At 42.2% G+C, this 22,825-nt stretch overlaps 1 protein-coding gene across 1 annotated transcript; it reads right to left on the reverse strand.

Moving 5' to 3' along the window:
* Window positions 1-80: 80 nt before the first annotated feature.
* Window positions 81-22,376, reverse strand: STKLD1 (serine/threonine kinase like domain containing 1). The gene is made up of 19 exons (XM_065418762.1): window positions 22,362-22,376; window positions 21,818-21,916; window positions 21,161-21,205; window positions 19,123-19,197; window positions 18,189-18,293; window positions 17,640-17,710; window positions 16,704-16,819; window positions 15,917-16,035; window positions 15,640-15,800; window positions 14,843-14,973; window positions 13,535-13,618; window positions 11,182-11,298; window positions 9,117-9,257; window positions 5,708-5,836; window positions 4,332-4,460; window positions 3,191-3,319; window positions 2,553-2,693; window positions 1,501-1,580; window positions 81-210 (listed from the first exon to the last, which is right to left on the reverse strand). The coding sequence occupies exons 1-19, from the start codon at window positions 22,374-22,376 to the stop codon at window positions 163-165; spliced, it is 1,935 nt and encodes a 644-aa protein (XP_065274834.1). The 3' UTR covers window positions 81-162.
* Between the last annotated feature and the right edge of the window lie 449 nt (window positions 22,377-22,825).

Below are 22,825 nucleotides of genomic sequence, written 5' to 3' on the forward strand. Positions count from 1 at the left end.
GTTCTTTGTAAAGAATACAATGGAATATGTTCAAGCAGATGATGTCTATATAATACAGGCAGTATCTCCTTCTGGGGAGAAAAATCTTTTTAAAATACTTCTGAAGGAATCAAGCATTTCTACCTGAATCAGAAGCCTTGTATATATAGAACAGCTTTTACCTTACTTCTGCAGTTTCAAAAGTGCTGAATCCACAAGGGTAATTATCTCCTGGGGAGAAATGTGAAAACTGTTAAATACAAGTTTACCCTGGTTTTTACGTTACAGTGTAAAGAGACAATTAATAACTATGGTACAAAAATCTATTCTGTATTTAATATATGTCCTTTTATAGGAGTTCAGACAGTATATCTCATTTGCATTTTGGGGTCTCAATAACTTATTTCAATATTTTTAGCGAACATGTGGCCTAATTCGGACACTTTACTCTCACCCGTAATTCCTTTGTACTACAGGATTGGCTCCTAAAACTATAAAATTTATATAATCTGTCTAAAAATAAAAAAATGCTAAAAGGTCATCAGGAATCTGCTCTAAATATTTAGCAATAGTTGTCATGTTACATAATGTACATAAGTACACTGAGCAAAATCTAGCTTGTAAAAAGCCTTGATTAGAGGAAGAGAAAAATGGGAGAGGGAAGGACCTCTCTTAGGTTTTATAATAAAAGAATTGTTATTTTTTCAGTGGTATTTCACATGTGTAATGTGTTGTTGTTTTTTTATGGGAATGGGAATGATAGCTAGAAAAACATTGTGGAAAGTAGTGACTTTGTACTATGAGGCAAACATTCTGGAGGAAGAGAACTATGAGCAAATTAAATTTAAGGGTGGAGGCTCTGACTATCGGTTTTGTTTGTTTGTTTTTTTAAATAACTGCTACATGCTTGATGGCAAACTACTCTATGTTAATAACTTGGTGGTTTAAGAGTGTAGGTCGCTCTAGTGTTGGAAAAACAAAGGTGGGAATTATTTTGCTGTTTAATTAATTAAACATAAAGTAATTCCCCAGGACAGCAAGCCCACGCAATTAAGTGGCTTGGGCTTTTTAGGGTTATTTAATAGATCAATAAATCCCTCTCTGCTTTGAAATATAGTTGTCTTGTTCCTATATACTTTAACCTGTATTTCTGGTACGAAAAATGTAATAAAAAATATATGCAGGCTAATGCTGGATGAAGCGGGAATAGTGTCAAACTTATATTTAATTGATTTAAGAGTATCTTCAGCATGAAGTTTGATAAACTATGCTCCACCTGCTTATTTTTTTAGTACACTTAGAAATATTCTGAGTCCCCAGCCTCGAGTACCCTGCACACTGAATCCACACTAAGCCCCTACCCCCACAAATTCCTGCACTATATCTTCCTCTGGATAAGATGGATGCCTGGCATCTCCAGACAACTCCAAATGATTGATGTTTGTGCAAGCCATAGCCAAGAAATAAAACCATTTGTACAAATTGAGTGTGCTCTTTGTTACGACACTGACTTCCACCTACCATACTGGATGTAAACTTGACTTTCATTTCAGTCAGCAGCTCCTTCATATTCTGGGAGATCATCTCTAGCACTATGTCATCTGATGCAAAGGAACAGGGGAATCTATCTTAGTTACTGTAATAAACAATGCTTGGAATAATACTTCACCTTCCATAGCTCTCACCTGACAATGGCCAAAGGGACTAGGGGGAGGGAAAGGCCCTTATGTTAGGAAACAAGAATATCATAAAGAAGTTTGAAACAAACATAAGAGGAAAAGTGGGATCAGGTTAGATGGAAATTAAAGTAAATCAAGTAAGGGACAATTGAAAGATTCCTTTGGCGTCTATAAGATGCTAATGAGCATCTGTTAGTACAATTGATATGCAAGCACAGGAACCCAGAGGCCTGGAGCTCTGCCTCTGTGTATTAATTACTTGTTCTGCAGTCGAGTGCACAGGCTACAACAAAGGTTGGGGCCCCATTGCATTGGGTGCTGTTTAACCACATCATGAGAATGTCTCTCTGCCCTGAAGAGCTTACTGTCTAGTTTAAAATGTGCAGACAGAAAGCAGTACTAGTAGGCACGAGCAGTTTAAATGGAAGGGTCAGATGTTATTAACTTGTGGGATAAAAATGAGCCAGTGCATTATTTCTGAGGCGGGCCACACCTGAAGTTTTGTTTCCTTCCTTTCTTCTGTCTCATAAGACAAGCAAGGCTCTATGCTTATCTAGATGTTCTTATTCAAACTGCAACATATTGCCTTTCCTGCTTTACTATTTACACTTCCATGGTGAACGATCTGGAGAGAAGCAACCCCAGATGTGCAATTACTATAGTCTCGTAATAGCTCCTAACCTGAATCTGAAAACATATTTCAGGTTTCATACCACAGAAGGTGAGCTATAGCTTATTGTACAGTATTGTAGTCTGGCTGGGAACTGCAAGCAGTAATTTCCAGTCACTGTGCTGATTGACAGTGTAAAATTATTCTTGGTTGCTGTTATGATTTTATGCATTGTCTGAACAAAAAGGACTGGCCAAAGACAAGAAAGAACAACAAGACCTTACCGTACTGAACCATCTCATTAATCAGCATACAGATGTTCTCCACCACTTCTGGATCATCACAGTGAAAGTGGTAGGAGTCTTTGATCAGGCTTATTCCACTGCCCTTTGTATCTGTTACGATAAGTCTGAAAGCAGATAACTCTGAAAAAGAGGGACAGACACAAGTGCTACTAGGCAGTGGCAGATTTCCTGCCTTGGAAAACTATTCTGAAGCACCTTCAGATAATGTGTAGGATTGTGTAAGCAGCTGGCACTTTCTTGCAAGGCAAAACTTCTCTTTATGTCCCAGATACCCTTTGTTCATTTTTCATTAACCGCTCCTTGAGCTGTATCCTTTTTACACACTAGAACAACGTCATCACAAGGAAGTATTTTAAACACAGAGAGAGTTTACAACAGGGTCCCCCTCCCTCTGCTGATCCACCAGTTCCCTCTGACATTTATGCTTCTGTTCTTGGGCAGGAGGGGCTAATCTAGTTTTCTTGTTTGAATGTTTTTCTCCGACAGGTAGAAGGAGAAGACTGATCCAGGAGGGCAGACATCCCTCCCAACCCCACTGGGAACCTTCAGTCTTTACAGTTGTTGTTTGCCTCTGATGCCCACTTGCCATTGTTAAAAACACCTTTCTGGATTGTTACCAGATATCCTTAGGAGGCTTGCCAATGCCAAGCAGGTATTCTTCACCAGCACTGGTCTTTCTGGATTCATCCTGAGAGCATCCAACAAAAGCAGAGTTGTTGGTTCATACTGGCTTTCAATTAAGCAGCCTGCAAAAATAGCCAGTGAAATACCCATCAGTGCTTTCAGCTTCTGCCTCAAGCTTCTACAAGGATTCCTTTACCATGCACCAAAACTAAAAAGTAAGCCCTGTTAGGCCTATTTTACTATAATACAGACTAATAGAATATCTGAGCATTGTGAGTTGGTCCAGGGGCTCAGAGACAGTTATGAACCATCTGCTAGGTGAAGCTCCAGGTTCAATTCCTAGTTCCAGCCTCTCACTCCCCAGATCAGTAGAGGGTAGGAATGATGCAAAAACAACATCCTCTACTCATAGGGGTTGGGGAGGAAAGAATGCAGTGGCTAGAAGGATGGTGGCCATAATAAGGGGATTGAATGGTGGAGATGAAAATGGAGAAAGGGTAGCATGAAAATGCTGCAAGGATGTTTTCATCTATAAAGTGATTTCGAAGAAGCATTAGTACCAGACTCGTACTGCAAAGATGTTCCTTTTAATGTACATACATAGTGATATATAGATAATACTTTTATTTTTAACATGTCATGTTCTTCCCAAGACAGTGATGACATTCATGTTAAACACCTTTCTTTGTAATACTCTACACAGCACTAATACTGTACTGGGTGGTTTTACATAGGAACAGAGAGTAACAAACCTGGGATTCTTTAGTTGTGAGAGAAGACAACTAAGAGGTGACAATCTATTCTACATAGGTTCTTAAACCGTGCTCATCACTGTAGTATCTGATAGAAGTATTTACTTAACCTAGCTAAGAGTTATTACAAAATTAAACTTCATCTGAGGTTGTCAGAAAGAGACTAACTAGGGGGTGCTGGTTCAGTTAGGAGGGTAACTATGTTGCCAGCTAAAGTATAGGTATAAAGCCAGCTAAGGTACAGCAGGTTGTATTGCACCAAGATAAGTTATAGAGGATTCACTTCAACATTCATTTTAATTACTACTTAAATAACTGCTGTGTGTAATTTTGTCAGACTAACTTCTGCTGTGCATAAAGCACAGCAAACATGAAAACTCACCCTGAAGTGTCAGAACCCAGAGGGCAGAGCAAGCCGACTCAACCACCTCTCCATCCTCACGGTGTTCTTGGAGGACTCCAGTGATAATCTGGACAGCATTTTTTAGTGATGCTTGCCCCATGTTACTTTCTGAATTAGGAAGAAAATCCAAATGCCAATATATCAAGCAGAGTTTGTTAACTCAAACATTAACACAGTGAGCAGATTAAACTGCAGGCAAACATCTTACTGCACAAAGGTATCAGAGAAGTTATGTTTTCTGTATAAAAACACACTATTGATTAGTTATATATTTGATTTATTTGATCATGCTCTAGATTCCTTCCATCAACTCTTCTTTACATTAGTAAAATAATCTTGCATTATTCCAGCTGTTTTCATCTGCAAAAGCTTTGCAAGCTTAATCCAACATGCAGACTATCTTCAGAAATTGCTTCACCCAAACCTAAAATGCAGCCATCTGTGGGCAGAACATAGCGCTCAGGAATGATACCTAACAGATCACACAGAGAAAAATACCAAGTTGAACCTGCAGTGGGAAATTATACATGCAGAATGCAATTGCGCACATTTGTTTTGGTTTTTTGACCTTGACAATGAGAATAACACATCCCTGCTCTTTCAAGAAGTGTCATGGACTCTAATCACCGCCCGTGGTCAGGGCCTCAGATTTAGGTCTGGTGCAAAAGGGATCTCCCAGCAGCAGCGTAGTGCAATGCTGTGGCATTGGTTCGGCACTGACTCAGTAGAAGGAACGCCACCTGCTGGTGTTCCTTGGAGGTTTCTAGTCAAGAGTTAGCCTGATCCTGTTTCAACTGTGAGATATGACAGGACTGTAGGATAGAAATGCATGGCTGGAGGTTTTTTACAAAAATCTCTGCCTGGGAAAGCTAGGGTGTGTTGTGGGGTTATTAAAAAAGCTACTTATTTCAAAGACAATTCCCCCTCTCTGCCAATGTATCATCTAATTTACCTCCATTTGCTAGGCTTGTTTCTTAAATCAATCCAATATGCTGATTATACTTCATTTCCTCTTCTTATCACAACACATCACATTATGTGATGGAACCTGCAGCCACATAACCCACTTTTCATTTCTGAATGTTTATAAACAGTATGCAGCGTAACATTTACAAATTAGGTCCTTACCACCACTAGGGATATTGAGACGTTCGCACTGACCTTTAGTCTGTGTTGCCCCATAGCTCATTCAGTGATGGATCTTCTAATGCTACTAAATCAAAGCTCTCAACCACATTCTTTTCTCCAACACCCCACTGTACTCAAAGTTGGGAGAAGTCAGTAAAAAGTTTCATCCCCGAGCTATAAGAATCTCTGAATCCAGCTAGGCACAGTATCTGCTGTGTTCTACTTACCATTCACAGCCAAGCTCCAAAGAATACCAGAGCAAGAAAGGCAGATCTGTCTGTTCTGAGGAAAATTGCTTATAATTGACAGAACATCTGTGATGACTCCAGCTTTCCTCAGTGCTTCTGCAGCCATTTCTAATAAGCACAGAAAAGGACATAATATAATTATATTGCCACTGCCACCACTACACAACAAATTTAAATCAAAAGGAGTCATGAAACAAGGGAATAACATAATATGATCAAGGGCAATATGAAAATGAGCAAAAGAAATGTACTGGATTCTTAATGAGAACCACATGCACACAGACTATACTAGTGGTGACTGGCCTTTTTAGAACCTTCTCAATTTGGCCATCTCCTCCCATTATAGTTTTGAGCTTCATGGAAGGAACAAAAAGAGAGTTATTGAAAGGGCATCAATCACTGCCATTCAAGTCAGTCTAGCAATCCAACCAACCTAGTCAACTCCAGACTTAAGAATTCATTTTGAACAATAACTTAGGCCTGGTCCACACTAACCCCCCACTTCGAACTAAGGTACGCAAATTCAGCTACGTTAATATCGTAGCTGAATTCGAAGTGCCTTAGTTCGAACTTACCGCGGGTCCAGACGTGGCAGGCAGGCTCCCCCGTCGATGCCGCGTACTCCTCTCGCCGAGCTGGAGTACCGGCGTTGACGGCGAGCACTTCCGGGATCGATCCGGGATCGATTTATCGCGTCTAGACAAGACGCGATAAATCGATCCCAGAAGATCGATTGCTTACGGCCGGACCAGGAAGTAAGTGTAGACCTGCCCTAAGGTAATTTAGGTCAAAAGTGCCAAGAATCTTAGATAGCTGCCTTTTTATATTTTGTACAAGTTGAAATAAAATGTCTCAAAAATATGTTTGAGACAAGTTAGGAGAGGTAATATCTTTTATTGGACCAGCTTCTGTTGGTGAGAGAGACAAGCTTTTGAACCACACATTACTCTTCTTCAGGTCTCTCAGGCCTCTTCTCTGTCCTGAAGAAGAGCTCCACGTGGCTCGAAAGCCTGTCTCTCTCACCAACAGAAGTTGGCCCAATAAATGATATTACCTCACCCATCTTGTCTCTCTAATTTCCTGGGATCGACACAGCTACAACTACCCTGCACACAATAACGTAAAATATTTTTGGACAGTTTCAAATCTTTTTTGGACATGTTCCTTTTGCATTGATAAATCCTTCCCTAATCCTTCACAAAAATCAACCGAATACCATCATAATTAAGGCTACGATTTAGTCATGGGTATTTTTAGTAAAAGTCACGGACAGGTTGCACAGGCAATAACCAAAAAGTCACGGCCAGTGACCTGTCTGTGACTTTTATTAAAAATACCCCTAACTAAATCTTAGGTGCTGGGGAGGGGCGGAGTAGGGTGACCAGATGTCCCGATTTTATAGGCACAGTCCTGATTTTTGGGTCTTTTTCTTATATAGGCTCCTATTACCCCCCCACCCTGTCCCGATTTTTCACACTTGCTGTCTGGTCACCCTAGGGCGGAGGGGTGCTCCAGCAGATGCTTCTGCTCCTGGGGGTGGGGCGGGCAGCCCAGGGCCCTGCCGCCGCTGCTGCTCCTGGGGGGTGGGGGCAGTCCAGGGCCCCACTGCTGCTGCTCCTGGGAGGCAGGGGGAGCCCAGGGCCCTGCCACCGCTGCTCCGGGCGGAGGGCAGCCCATGGCCCCACCGCCACCATTCTGGGCCAGGGGCAGCCCACGGCTTCACCGCCACCGCTGCTCCGGGTGAGAAGCGGTCTAGGGCCCCGACGCTCCGGGTGGGGTGGCCCGGGACCTGACCATCGCTGTTGCTCCTCGGGTGGGGGCAGCCCGGGGCCTGACGACCACTGCTGCTCCTTGGGTGGGGGCAGCCTGGGGCCCAACCACCACTGCTGCTCCCGGGACCAGTTGGCCGCCGGAGCAGCGTCCAGTGCCGCTGGCCCCAGGGCCGCCCCAACTGCTTGGGCAGCCCTAGGGTCAGCCGCACCAGCCGCTGCAGCTACGGAAGTCACAGAGGTCCTGGAAAGTCATGGAATCCATGACCTCCGTGAAAGACTTGCAGCCTTAATCATAATGTGATCTGGCACTGGAGACAAGTACAAATAATATTAATATTAGTAATTATAGGCTGAATGGAAACCCTAGGAATGGAGAAATTAAGTGACTTGCTTAGGCACAAAGGCAGAGTCTGAGGCCTGGACTAAACTACACAATTAGGTCGACATAAGGCAGCTTACATCAACCTAAGTATGTCAGTGTACACACTACAGTCTTGTCCCGCTGATGTAAGTGCCCTACTACACCAACAGAATAACTCCACCTCCACGAGAGACGTAGGGCTTATGTCGGTGTAGTTAGGGCAACACAGTGTCTGTGTAGACACTGCATTATTTACATGCTCCATGCTGGAGCTGTGAAATTGACAAGAAAGCCAGGCAGCTAGAGCCTGGCTGACCCAGCTCCCCGCTCCCAGCCAGGCTGCTGCCCAGAGGCTCTCCACTCAGGAAGGCAAGAAGTCCTGGGCGGCTACCCCCTCCCCCCAGCTGGGAGCAGAGAGGCGAGAGCCCTGGGGGAAGCTGGGGTCCCGGCAGGGAGCTGCCTGGAGCTGAGAGCCCTGGCTCTTAGCCCCCTCACACAGCCCCTCTTCAGTCAGTGGAAGCGCTCCTGGTGAGGACACACACCACCGACAGAAGGAGGGTAGTGTGGACATCAGCCACTGCCATAGGCGCCGACTTCCTCTCTACCCGGGGGGTGTTCGACCCCTCCCTCCATCCCAGGCCTGCCCCCACTTCACCCAATTCCTCCAAGCACCCACCCCGCCTCTTCCCACCCCTACACCCCTTCCCCCAAAGCCCCACCCCCGGCCTGCCTCTTCTCTCCCCCTCCCTCCCAGCACTTCCTGCACACCATGGAACAGCTGGGAGGTGCTCAGGGGAAGGGGTTTGCTGCCGGTGGGTGATAAGCGGAGCACCCACGGAGTCGGCGCCTATGGCAACAGCTGTAAGTCAACCTAACATAGGTCAACTTAGAGTTGTAGTGTAGACATGCCCTGAAGCAGAGCCAGCAATGAAACACAGGTTTCATGCCCTAGCTTTCCCCAGTGTTACCATCTGCGTAAATTAATAAGAATCACTTGTTAGCCAACCAAGACTGAACACACCACCTCTTTAATACATCCAGTCTCAAACCACTTAGTCCGAATATAGTGTACCTTATGCTCCCAGCTGTCTTGCAACTAGAACTGGCTGACTAATGCTTCTGAGATGGAAAAACAACCCATGTACAGCAACATAGCTATGCTAAGTCACAGAGTTCTCCATTATGTATTTAATCCAACAGATAAAGATGGATAAACAACAAGAACATGTCCATATGAAAGGATCAGAGGACCCACCACTGGCTGAAATCATCATTAGTAAAGTGCAGATCATTGAGAGCAGTTCTTCATTTTCGGAATATGTTCTCATTGTCTTTAACAGAGAATTGATTCCTTCCTCACCAACTAGCATCTCCACATCCACATTCTGTTGTAGGGCTGTCAAAAGCAAAACATGGAACAGCATGAGGATGCTTCAGCAGCTTTCACTGAAGTCTGATTTTTCTGCTCCCAGCATAGGTATACCATGAAGCAAGCATCATTTGTTGACTTAACATAGACTATACTGTTATGTTTTCCCCTCTCTTCCTGAAATCAAACTGCTCTTTTTGTCTCATTTTCTGCAATTTTCATATGTTCCTTTGGGAAATTATGTTACAAAAATGAGAACAAGTAAAAGAAGAATGAAAAGGAGGTACAGTCTAGTTGTTTACATTATTTTTGCACAGGACATTTGTTTTTATTCACAGGCAACTTTAAACCTATGGGTTGCTCCTAGAGTTAATCATACTGCATCTTATACAGAAATTTTGTTAGCTACCAGGGCTATATTATCAAAAATGTGCCCCTAAATCGTATGCAGAAAGCACAATTGGAAACTGATCATTAACAAATTTCAAACTCTGCACATGAGCAATTACCCATTTTGCCCATTCAGTAGCTTTGCAAGCATATTCTGAGAATTTAACCATAGCACTGAACCACATCACTTGTTTATAAACTTTAGTAAAAATCTGCATGCAGGACTTGGGAAAAAAATGTACAAAAGCTTTCGTTCTTTAAAAGTCAACATTTATTAAAATAAATAAAAAGTAATTTGCTGCATCAATGAGGCCTCACATTTTAACAAGTTTAAGGGGTGCTGCTTTTTAAATTATATACAGAATCGGGGGAGGGCCTTTAACTTTTGAGGTCAACACAAGCTTTATAAATATGTTACAATGTCATGTACTGCATTAAGAATCTCTATTATTTGCAGTCTTTACAATGGAGCAAATGCTGGTATTTACATTCTTCCAAATGGAAGAACTTCTAAATTCAGTTGTGCAGAAAAACTTTTGCCTTAATTTACTGTTGGTTTCAGTTTACCTAGCAGGTGCCAAAGGAATATTTTCTGCATTTGAACTAGTTCATTCAAAGTTGAGACCAACTGGGAGATGAAAAAGCAAGAAATCTCATTTCCTCTTCCAACAGGTGGGAGAGGATGAGATCTACTAATTCTAAAAACTTGAAGGACATAGGGCCAGATTTTCAAAGGCATTTAGGCACACAGAAGTGCAGATAGGCACCTAGTGGGATTTCAAAAAGTGCATAAACAGGTTAAGTGCCTAATTCCCAGAGATTTCAAAATCTGGCACATGGTGATCAAAAACACTCCATCAATTCACTAGCTACAGCTAATACTTCCTCTATTTAGTAAACCAGTTAGTTTTAAATGCAAAACATGATTTGAGAAACTTTTTTTTTTTCTTACATATGCAGCACAGTTAAGGTAGTTTTATTTAACTAGTAAAAAACTAATTTAAAATGTTGTTTTGGTTCGTTTTAACTGCATTCTAATTTCCATCCAAATGCAGCTTGACACACATCATGAGTAAACAAAAATCATCTAGTAAATGGGAAATGTATCATTCATTATTTTCTATCATAAAAAAATAAAAATTAAGATTCTGAATAAATGTCTGTTTAAATAAATATGTATAGATATAGGGTATCCTCCTGGTGAGCAAATGGAAATACCAAATTTAATATAAAGGCTGTATTTAGTTGCAAATAAACAGGTTTTAATGATACCAACTAATGAGAATCATCCTTCCTTTAGGAAAACTACTAAAAAATACAAATGCAAAACAAAATTAAATCAAGGTTTCTTGCTTGCTGATTTCTATCACTCTAATTTAAATCAAACCACCCACCCTAGAGAATCTGGACTCCCATTAAAGCTGGCTAAATCCCCATGTAACTATAAATTTACTCCTTAATATCTTAGTATGAATATTAATTGTCACCAAATCCATTTCAAATCTTGTTTACTACATGTAACAAGTTACTCAGTGTTTAGTATGGAACCTCATTACTGTACCTTGGCCAATAATGTCAAGCAGTAATCTGCAGCCATCTAATTGTAGCTCTAGAGAATCTATATGAATCCTCATTGCACAAGTGACAGGATCCAGAAGTTCTAGCAAATACATTAAGGCTATGAAGAAAAGAATTGTTAGAGTCAACATTTAATAACTTAGCTGGTTTATATGCCTCCCACCTTCAATACAACATGGAGTTCCTAGTTTTAGGACAGATTTGGGTCCCCGTGCATGACATGGTAAGGCAGAGATGGTTAAACAATGTTCTTGATCTGAAAGAAAAGCTGTGCATATCAAGATGGAGCATTACACACTGATACCAGTAGTCTCGTGGGCACCTCCTCTGCATTAAAGACAAAAGCAGCCACAATCTTCCGTTTTGTTCAAGTTAGTTGTAGCCATCTTCCTCCTAGAAAGTAGTATTGCAGCTCTTGGTTGGCTACATTCTAAGTCAGTGGTTCTCAACCAGGAATACACATACCCCTCGGGGTACACAGAGGTCTTCCAAGGGCTATATCAACTCATCTAGATATTTGCTTCGTTTTACAACAGGCTACATAAAAAGCACTAGTGAAGTCAGTACAAACTAAAATTCCATACAGACAATGACTTGTTTATACTGCTCTATATTCTATACACTGAAATGTACGTACAATATTTTTATTCCAATTGATTTATTTTATAATTATATGTAAAAATGAGAAAGTAAGCACTGTTTTAATAACAGTGTGTTGTGACACTTTTGTATTTTTATGCCTGATTGTGTAAGCAAGTAGTTTTTAAGTGAGGTGAAACCTGGGGGTACACAAGACAAATCAGATTTTTGAAAGGGGTACAGTAGTCTGGAAAGGTTGAGAGCCACTGTTTTAAGTGACATGGGCTAGAATTCTGGTGTGGTAGTGCTGAGAAATTATGCTTTTCAGACTCGGGGGGGAGATTACTTCACTAGGTTTCTCAGTCCTAGCAAGTCTTTGGGCAGCGTTAGCTATTCCAAAAGGGAGCAACAAATTTGTCCAAGGGAACTTAGATGTCCTCTTGGAACCCATTCTAAGCATTCTCAGAGACAGAGCCATCCCTTGGGTACAGCGAATCGGGGCGACTGCCCCAGGCCCACACTTTGGGCCTGCGCTTTGTTAGGAGGCGGGCAGAGAGGTGAGGCGGACGGGTGAGCGGGGTGAGGAGGCGAGCGGCAGGCGGGCGAGCGAGGAGGAGCCCCCCTACCAGAACCTCCCTCTCTCCTCAGCGCCTGCTACCCGCTGGCGAGCCCTGCCGATCAGCGCCTCCCCCTCCCTCTCACCGCCTACCACCTGGTGCGGATCAGATGTTTCGCGGCATCAGTAGGTGGGGGGGAGGGGAGAGGAGCAAGAGCGCAGCGCGCTCAGGGGAGGGGGCGGAAGTGGGCGGGGAAGAGGCAGGGCAGGGGCAGGTCCTTGGGGGAAGGGGTGGAGTGGGGGCGGGGCACCCCCTGGCAGATTATAAACTTGGCACCGATGTCCCGGGCCTCGCACCCCCCTAGGGACGGCCCTGCTCAGAGATGTAAATATCTACTGTAACAAATTCAGCTTATATCACTGCTAGCAAGGGTCTATTCATGCCTATTCAAACTGTTATTTATCACAGAGTCACATTATTTCAATGGGAAAAGCTACTTTTCAGTTGAAATGCTTCACAGATATTCGTAGATGACAGGAAATCACCATGTTCTTTCCCCTTATTGCTTACAGTCCTAGAACATTAAATCATTATACTTTAATATCTACCCAGATCTTAAACATCTCTATTTTTTAATATCAAAGGTCAATGCCAGTATTAAAAGTGATAATAGTTTGAAATAAGAGTACTGTTAGTGGAATTTGTTTAACAGAATGAATTTAGAGTTCATAAAAGCATTAGTCTAATAGCACTGCAGAGAGCTAGGCATAATGAAGGGAGAAGCGATGTAACCTTCCCACACACAGCTCTGCCAAAGCACTAAAATTCCAACCTGCATCACTCTCTGTTATTACAGTCCTGGGACCCCACCGGTCTCTGACAACACACACCAGCCCTGACGTACAGCATCTTTGGTCCTGCTCCACAGACGCAGCTCTGCCAGTGCACTCCAATCCTGTCCAACAAGATCTCCGCTATTTCAGTCCAAGCTTTTCCCAGACAGAGATAGACAGATGTGCACAAGTGGAAAATAGGTTGGGACCAATCAAACTCATTTTCACTTGTAGCCAACGGCAGAATTTGAACCCAGTTTTCTAACAGGCTAATGGACTATTATGCACTATGTTTTCCCACTATTTTCAGAGTAAAAGCGGTGAGCAAGAACATAGTAAAACAAAATGCTGAAATATTGACCCATACCATTTTCTTCTCCTAGTAAGCTGGCAAGGCGCTTTATGGCTTTTGCTTGAGCCTGCTCTATGTCCCAGTAAGTCTGCATAAATTCTGCATAAAACAAGACATCAGAAGTTTCTGCTAAGTCATTTTACACAAATATTTACAGGATACGTTCATAATTTTATTGTTTTCCTATTCTGTGCCCAGCCTGTGAATTCACATAATTGAAAGAAATTCAGCTTGAGACTCAGTTAAAAAAAAAACCTGAAAGAAAGTGTAAAACATTTAAAAATTGCAAATCTCACGCAAAATAGTAGGTATGTTGATATATGAACAAAAAATAATAAGATTTTTCCCCCACCTATGCACATGGCATTTCCTGTTTTGGGGAATTGTAGCACTGAACTAAAAAGGCTTTAGTGGTTTTACACACACTCTTTAGCTTGTGCAGAGCAGATTTTACAGAACTGAAGCTAATTCCATCCCAATCCCTAACCAAAGCCCAGGGTCCGATCCCCAGATAACATCAATTGGTATAGGCCACTAAAGCCAATGGAGCTATGCTGATTCCACCAACTGTGGATCTGATCTCATATATATGTAACATTTTCTTCAGTCAGTCTTCTCTGTGATGCTGAAAATCTCAGGAGGGAAAAAACTAGGGCTCTAACAGGTTTATGGAGCTGCTAAGCTTTAGAAACTAGAAATATTTATTATTGAATATGGCAACCCTCTACAAGACACATGTCGTTCTGATTTTTTACGAAGAAAATGTACATGAGATCTTTCTTGCTGAATATATTTAGGAGCCCCACAAACCTTGTAATGTTGCTATCTCATAAAATTCTTTGAGAGTTTGTAGCTTAAGTATAATTTATGTTCTTTTAAAACACTCCAATATGAAATGATGTTAATAAGAAAATGTAAAGATATGTAAGTAAACAAAATTCTTTAAAGGAGCAGCTTTTTCTCTTTAGCCAATAATGCATTCTAACTGAATATCTTAATAGGTTTAACTGCCATAAACTAGAATGCAATCAGAGTGGGGAGTTCCCAGGAACTTCAGAACAGTCTGACAAAAATTATTTTAATAACACTCTCTCACCCTATTCAGAAAGAACATTAGATAAGAGCTACTACTCTTATGAAGTTATAAGACTGGTGACACAGAGATTCTTGTCCAAAACAGTGATGCATTTCATTTCAGGTACAATGGGGTAGTCATCCATTCATTCATTTCTGTAGTATAATACATCCTAAATGGAACACACACTGGCATTTCAATAGAAAACTAATGTCAGTATCTCAAAAGCAACTTATTTTCCTGATTACCTAAAACACTTCCAATTCCTCCTTCAAGGAGCATATCTAAAATTGCTGAAGGCAAGGTTTTTTCCTGTTTTGATAAAGAGGAACCAGCAAGAGTCAAACATTCCATAACATATGGAATATCAACCAGATCCCTAGAGAAGGAGAGAGAAAGAATGTCAACAAAGTTTTCCTATTGATTTTGGTGTGTTTTGTTGGAAGTGGAAGTGTTAATTAGTGGATAAAATAGGGTTCTGGTTATCAGGACTCCTAAATTCTGATCTTGACTCTTTCACTGATTTTGTGACTGTGGGCAAGTCAGTTAACCCTTGTGCCTCATTTTATCTACCTGGAAAGTGGACATAACACTAACCAATCTCATGATGTACTCTGAGGCTTAATTAATTAATGTTTGTAAAGAGCTTTGAGATTCTCATATAAAAATAAAACCTTAGTCAATGCAGACATTTTCTAAGAATGCAAACTATATACAGACTGCAGCCCAGCCTCCAAAAGATTGTCTATAACTTTGTTTTATAACATAATTCTCCAACAAAACCAATTATCCTTTCTGATCAGAGAATCTCTGGTCAGTGTACACTGGAACACTAATTTCAAAGATGGGGAAACCAAGGCACTGATAGGTGAAGTGACTTTCTTACAGCAAGGTAGCACAGAGAGTCAGTTGCAGAGATAGAACCTAGGAACCCTGGCTCTCAGTCCCCTAATCTAAACACTGAAGAACACTCCCTCTTACAGCAGATAGGGGCCCGGAGGAAGCAAAAAACAGAATAGAGCAAGGGAAAATGTCCAGAACTCACTTTGCTGAGGGTCTCATACTGGGCTGAATCTGTAGCATCGTAAGTAAAATTTGAGACAAAGGCAGAGTATCTTTATTCCCTTTCTGCATTAACGTCAGAACTCTCTCAAGACTACTGGTGTCCTTTCTAATATCCTGCAGTAATGAATTTGTGTCTTTCACCTGTAAAGAACAGAATACTAGTAGACTCTGTATGTATTCACTTTGTGGATCTCTTGGGAGTTTTTGACACATTACATTCCCAGTGAAATGTTCGTGGTACTCTCAACAGTACATACATTCAGAAAGAAGCAGGTCATCATGTCTAGTAGAATACATCCTAAAGACCAAATGTCAGACTTCTCACTAAAGGAAAAGCAGAGTGCTTCAGGGGACATCCAGGATTTAGAGACAGGATCTGTTGAAATAAATGTCAGATCAGTAATTGTTTTGACACTGTGTAATGTTTTGCTTTGCTTGCATGGGTGTGACCTGTAGATAGCAGTTTCACATCAAAGTACAATTCAGTCAGAAAGATTCTACAGTGAGTTAGATTTTTACTGGTGATACTCCATAGAAGATTCTAAGAAGAACCGCACTACAATTAATGACAAACAATTCACCAAGATCTAACTTTCTATACATTATTGCAAATAGTCTTTCAAATTCAGTGTAGCTTAGAGCCATCTCATGACTCCCAAAATATTAAAAGATCTATTTTTCCAACTGTGACAGTGGTTTGTATGATGTGAGCATCTGCAACTGTAACTGGACAGACAACTTCCAAACTCATTTTAAACGTACCACAAAACTGCGATCAGACAGTAACCATTATTTTTTATCACCGCTGAGCAAGATTCAGACCAATTATGTAAGTGTGAAAGTTTTCATAACACAATCAATCTATTTAATTCTTGATCTTTTACAATGATCTTGCTTGCTGCTTAGAAGAAATAAAATGTAATCGGAAAACACCTTTTTTTGCCTTCTTTATTTTGTAATAAAATTAAACTGTTAAAAAACACAGTTGAATCTCTTTAAAAAAAAACCCACAGAATACTAAATTTATTAAAATTAAATAGCTACCTTCTTCCACTCTTATCTTCCATTTCATTTCATCAGTCATAAGAGTTTCTACACTGAAATCGCAAAGCATGAAGGATACTTTATCAGTTAAAAGGATGTTAGACGGTTTGAGGTTTCTGCAACATACAGAAATGGTTTTTATCAACAAGTTAAATCAGAGCGTAATGATGTATAGCTACAGGCTTCTTATCTCTGAGACCTTTTACATAAAAAAGATGGGCTTTGTTCTTAAGTTACAAATTATAATGAAATAAAATACATTTATTTTCCTTTTTTACTGTGAATAAGGCAAAAAGCTTTAAAAATTGACACTGGAAGCCTCAACTTTATCCGAACATTGAGCATGACACTAGTCCTTTTTCCTCTCTTATTCCTGTTAAGTTTGTTTATTCTTTTAGGGCACAGCTCATTTGCCAAGGTTTATGCAGGATTATAGACTGTAATATGAATGTGAATGAAGTGTCAATATTCCAGTATTTCATTAACTACAGGATCATGAACACTTTACAAACATTCAAGAGTTAAGTTATTCTCATTTTGTGGATGGATAAATCTGGGGAGAACATATGAGTTAAATGACTTGCCTAGAGTGACAACAATCAGATGCAGAAATAGAATCCAGGAGTATAACTTCCACTCCCCTGCTTTAATCAATAAATTCACATCAGACTACTGTCTCTGAAGTCAAACACCACCGAGGGAAAAAAATGGTGGGAGAAGGAGAAGAGCACTGATTAACACTCATACAGTAAATCTACTAATAATCTATCTCTGCTATAAACTCCTTTTGATACTCCATCTTATCTCTGAAACGCCTCACCATGCCACCAAAATGTACAATGTCTTGCTTCTCAAGTGAATAGTTGTGCTGAAGTGATAGTTCAGCTGCAAACAGGCAAAGGTCTAGCAGTCAAAGAGGCTGGAATTTCTATTTACCTGTGAAAAACATTTTGTTTGTGTATATAAAACAAAGCATCCACCATCTGCCCCAGGAACTTCTGAAGCACCTATGGACAGAAATATACAGGAAAATGTAGTACACAAAGAATAACTTCATGGTGAAATAAGACATGTCTAATCACATGAAGGCTTCTTAGTTTGATACAGGTTCCAGTCCAAGTGGGAATACTATACTCCTTTCACTTTCTGCAGATCAATTAACCTGCACATCACCCCTGTGAATTAGGCACTATTATTATCTCCATTTTTCAGAAGAGTAAACTAAGGCACGGAAAGGTTGAGTTGCCCAGGAATAGAAAATTATATAAGTGATAAGTATTATTATTGTGATTGTACAATGACTCAGTGGCAGAGCTGGGAAGAGAATTCAGAAGTCTTAAGTCCTAGTCTCCTGCTTTAAGCAATAAATACTATACTTTGATGTCTCTGGGGAGCAGCTGGGAAAGGACAGAAGGTAGTGAAAAAAGTTAAAGGCAGTGAGATTACTTTACATTTCAATAAGAAGCCTTTTCTGTAATTTTTTACCATATCTTCTACTTTCTCTCGCTTCTTCCTTTTTGCCTTGATCAGAGATGAAAGGTCTCCTTGGCTTGAGTGCTGCATCACCAGACAAAGAAATAGAGATGAAATCTGCAAGAGATTAGATCGACATTATTCAGTCACTTGGAGGTAATGACATATGCAGCAACAAAGATACAAATCAGCTGTTGGGCCTTGCAAATAGATTTGGTGCACACCATGGAAGTATGTGATGGGATTATTTGTCTCCCACAAAAGAGTCAATATTTACTTTTGTCTACTTAAACATCAAACATCTGCTTCTAACAGGAACAAGTACCTTTGAAACCATATGAGCAGTTCCACTCAAACATAAATTCTACTGAATTCAATGAGATTTAGGCCCAAGTAGCATGCAAGATTGTGTCCACAAAGAAATAGCTCTGGCCTTCTGGCTTCTTTATGGGCCAATTTTTAAGGTGCTTTATTCAGACATGCAAGGAACCGCAGCAGCTTAAAAATTGTGTATCTGTTGCATATGGGAACAAAAGGAGAAGATGCTGCATACAGATACAAAGACACTGGGATGCAACACAGCCATGTTGTGCTGCCCCAATGGTAGTGTAACTTAGTTGCCTTCACAGAAGGAAGCAACAGAGGGTCCTGCGGCACCTTTAAGACTAACAGATGTATTGGAGCATAAGCTTTCGTGGGTGAATGCCCACTTCGTCAGACGCATGTAATGGAAATTATGCTCCAATACTTCTGTTAGTCTTAAACATGCCACAGGACCCTCTGTTGCTTTTTACAGATCCAGACTAACACAGCTACCCCTCTGATACTTCACAGAAGGAGGCTCAATCACAGGCCCAGAAACCTTAAGTGTTCCCTCACCTAGCTACAGAAACTTTGACATGCCAGTTTGTGCGCTCCACTCTAACAGGCAGTATTTCATTCTCACCTTATTATCCCAGGTGATAAACAATTCTTTGTAAATGCAGATGTTTGAATGCTGAAGTTTCAGCAGATCCATTGCCTGTTGGAAAGACAGCAAATGAAACCCAAAGAGTTTACTCTCAGTGAGCTGCAACAATCCACATGCTTTTTTCTCCTGGACTAAGAAAATGTCTTCAAAACACAGAACACAAAGGGCAGATATCTGACTGTCAATCATGCCATGTCCCTGTCAAAGTAGCCAGGTCCAGTTCTTTTTCTTTTTCAGTTCTATTTCACATTTGCAATCGAAGGTGTGTCAATAAAAGTGAAATACAGTACTTAAGTGAAGCTCTTCTCTAAATATAACTCTGTACAAATAGCATATTGGGGTTCAACATTTGTCATCTCGCAAAGGATCAGTTCACAAGTAAAAAGATTGTTTCCTAACAGCCAGCCTTACAAACTCATCCTGGAATTTGAAAGTCAAACTGGGTTATTTCTGGTACACCCATCATCTGCAGTAACCCTGAGTCAACTGTGAATTGCAGGTGTAACTAAAATGCACAAAGTGTCCATCTCTCTAACCCTGGCCACGAGGTAAAGTCTCAAGGTAAAGATCCTGCAATTGGAACTTACTTAAAAATTCTGTTGTTGATGTATGAGCTGGAACAGAATTCAGCTCACTCTCCCAAAGCTGTGCTCATGGCACTACAGAGCTAAATGGAGTAAAAAGGAGTAAAAACAAAGGGCCAAATTCCCAGCTAGTATAACTTCATTTACTTTAATAGAACTACACCAGCAGACAATTTGGCTCAAACTTTGGTCAGTAAAGTCAGCAGATCTAATTCTGAATACACACAGGGGGCTGGTATATTGAGTAGAATAGGCAATTTTAATTACTTTCTGACCACAACTAAATATTAATTGGTTTTAAACATTCTCACTCATTGTGAACAGCAGGTGCTAGGTGCAATGAACACCAGCAGTGACACTAGACCAGGGGTAGGCAACCTATGGCAGGCGTGCCAAAGGCGGCACACGAGCTGATTTTCAGTGGCACTCACACTGGCCAGGTCCTGGCCACTGGTCCGGGGGGCTCTGCATTTTAATTTAGTTTTAAATGAAGCTTCTTAAACATTTAAAAAACCTTATTTACTTTACATACAACAATAGTTTAGTTATATATTATAGACTTATAGAAAGAGACCTTCTAAAAACGTTAAAATGTATTACTGGCATGCAAAACCTTAAATTAGAGTGAATAAATGAAGACTCGGCACACCACTTCTGAAAGGTTGCCAACCCCTGCACTAGACCATTCTGTTGTGAATATCTGTGCTCTGTTGGAACAATAATTATGATATTAGCAATATTGCTGACTTATTATTATGTCTTATTTATTAAATACTGAAGGAGGTATGCACAACGCAGGTACCATAGAAGGGAAAGGCCAGTGAAGACATTCCCATCAAGAAATTTCTAGATCCATGGGCACAAAAATCAACACAACATTAAAATAACATGTACTATGTAGAAATTGAGTCATAAGTAATAAACAGGACTATCACCAGACCACTCTCCATCCTTCCAGCTAATGATCAAACAAACAGATGGGCTTTGCACTGTGCCCTAAAGGTAAACAAACACAGGCTCTGAAATGAGGGCCATCCATTGAGAACAGCTGGCCACATAAACCCAAACATTCAAGTCTAAGGATTGTTACTAAGAATTCATAGGCTGAACTGAATTGCTGGAGTCTTAGGGTATGTCTACACTACAATAAAATACCCATGGCTGGCCCGTGTCAGCTGACTCAGACCCGTGGGGCTTCGGCTGCTAGACTATAAAGTTGTGTAGATTCAGGCTCAGGCTGGAGACCAGACTTTGGGACCCCTCGAGGAGGGAGGACAAGACAGTTTATGGGTAGTCAAGGCCCAAATCAGGTAGGGCTATTTATATTTTCAAATTATTGCTGATAAAGGATTTTTCTAAGATAAGACCCTGTTTAAGATAAGACCCTGCTCCTTCTGAATTAGACTAGTAAAAAAAGACTGCATTGCTACCTCCTTCAGGGCTTCATTTGCTTGTTGTTCATCAATGCATTCAACCTGTACCAAACAAACAAAAGACAACGATAACAATATAACAAAAGACATGGATGAGAATATAATACAGAGGTGGCCAAGCTTTATGACACTGAGCATCGCATAAGTAACCCCACCAGGAGAATTTGCACCCAATTTGTATGTATCATCAGTAACTGTACACTGCAACCCTAATATCTACTGTTGGGTGCCTGCTGACGTAATATAAACTGTATAAACTTTGTGTTGTACACAAAGCAACTGGCTGAATTAAAATCCTGTTCATACAAAAAAAAAAAAAAAAGAATAACATTGATTGCCAGTTGGGTCCAGCAGCAATAAAAAGCTGCAGTTGATCAGCTTTGTCCTTCCCCTGCCATGAGAGTGACAGTGAATCTGGGGAAGAATGGACTAGGCGGGAATGAATAAGTCTTTTCCACCTTTCAACCTTTATGCTCCGGTAATCGATCTGAATGCAACTGCAGTTCAAAACAGTGTCATAATTCAAAGTATAAGCCAACCCAGACCCAGTGTCTGTGACGGTTGGTATGCTGGGCTACGTTACTCTCAGGCAAATGGGCCTAGGGAGATGTACTTGAGAGCTGCATCTCGGTGTCATGGCAACCAAGTTCTCACCTGCTTCAGCACGTATTTCCTCCCAGCACCTTCTTTCTCCGTTTTTAACTCCACCACCAGCATTGTGCCCAGAGCCCCGGGCTCCAGCTGCTCCAGCACCTACGTGGGGGGAACAGGCGTTGATAAACATGGGGGAACCTGGGCACAAAATCACCTCAGAGCCTCCCTCACTGTGCAGCCCCCAGCTCCCCCTGGGCAACAGGCACCCTCAGTTCCCCCTCCTCTGGGGGCAACAGGCACCCTCAGCTCCCCCTGCCCCATGGGCAAGGGGCACCCCCAGCTCCCCCTGCCCTGGGAGACAACAGGCACCCCACAGCTCCCCTACCCTGTGGGCAATGGGCACCCCCAGCTCCCCCTGCCCCATGGGCAAGGGGCACCCACAGCTCCCCCTGCCACGGGAGACGACAGGCACCCCACAGCTCCCCTGCCCTGGGGGCAATGGGCACCCCCCAGCTCCCCCTGCTCCATGAGCAACGGGGCCCCTCCCCTCAGGCCCGAGACCGGCCCCCTGCGCGCTCAGGGCGGGGCAGCCGCCGCTCCTCACCGTGTAGCTCTCCATGGCGCCGGGGCCGGGGCTGCTGCCGCCCGCTCCCGCTGCCCCGGGAGACGGGGACCAGAAACGGCTCCCTCCTGGGCGGGCGCTGCGGGGCCTCCCCCTCCGTCAGCCCGCACGCGGCCTCCTGCTGGGGCCCCGGGCCCTGCTCCTCGCTCCCCCTTTCCCTGGGCCCCTCCAGCCGCTGCCCTGGGCCCCCTACACTTTCGGCCCCTTCTCCCCATGCCACGCCTCCGTGCCCCCCCCCGCCTCTCACCACTGCCCCTGTGCCCCCCACATCCCCCCTGCCCCTCCACTCTCTGCCCCCACCTCTCACCACTGCCCCTGTGCCCTCCACTCTCTGCCCCCACCTCTCACCACATCCCCCCTGCCCCTCCACTCTCTGCCCCCACCTCTCACCACTGCCCCTGTGCCCTCCACTCTCTGCCCCCACCTCTCACCACTGCCCCTGTGCC

Source organism: Emys orbicularis, chromosome 18 (assembly GCF_028017835.1).
Source record: "Emys orbicularis isolate rEmyOrb1 chromosome 18, rEmyOrb1.hap1, whole genome shotgun sequence".
NCBI classification, from domain to species: domain Eukaryota; kingdom Metazoa; phylum Chordata; order Testudines; family Emydidae; genus Emys; species Emys orbicularis.

Coding starts and splice junctions, on each gene's coding strand:
- STKLD1 (XM_065418762.1), bottom strand. Junction 9,258..11,181: donor GCTTGACATTATTGGCCAAG/GTACAGTAATGA, acceptor TGCTTTTGACAG/CCCTACAACAGAATGTGGAT. Junction 211..1,500: donor TCAAGTTTACATCCAGTATG/GTAGGTGGAAGT, acceptor ATTTCTCCCCAG/GAGATAATTACCCTTGTGGA.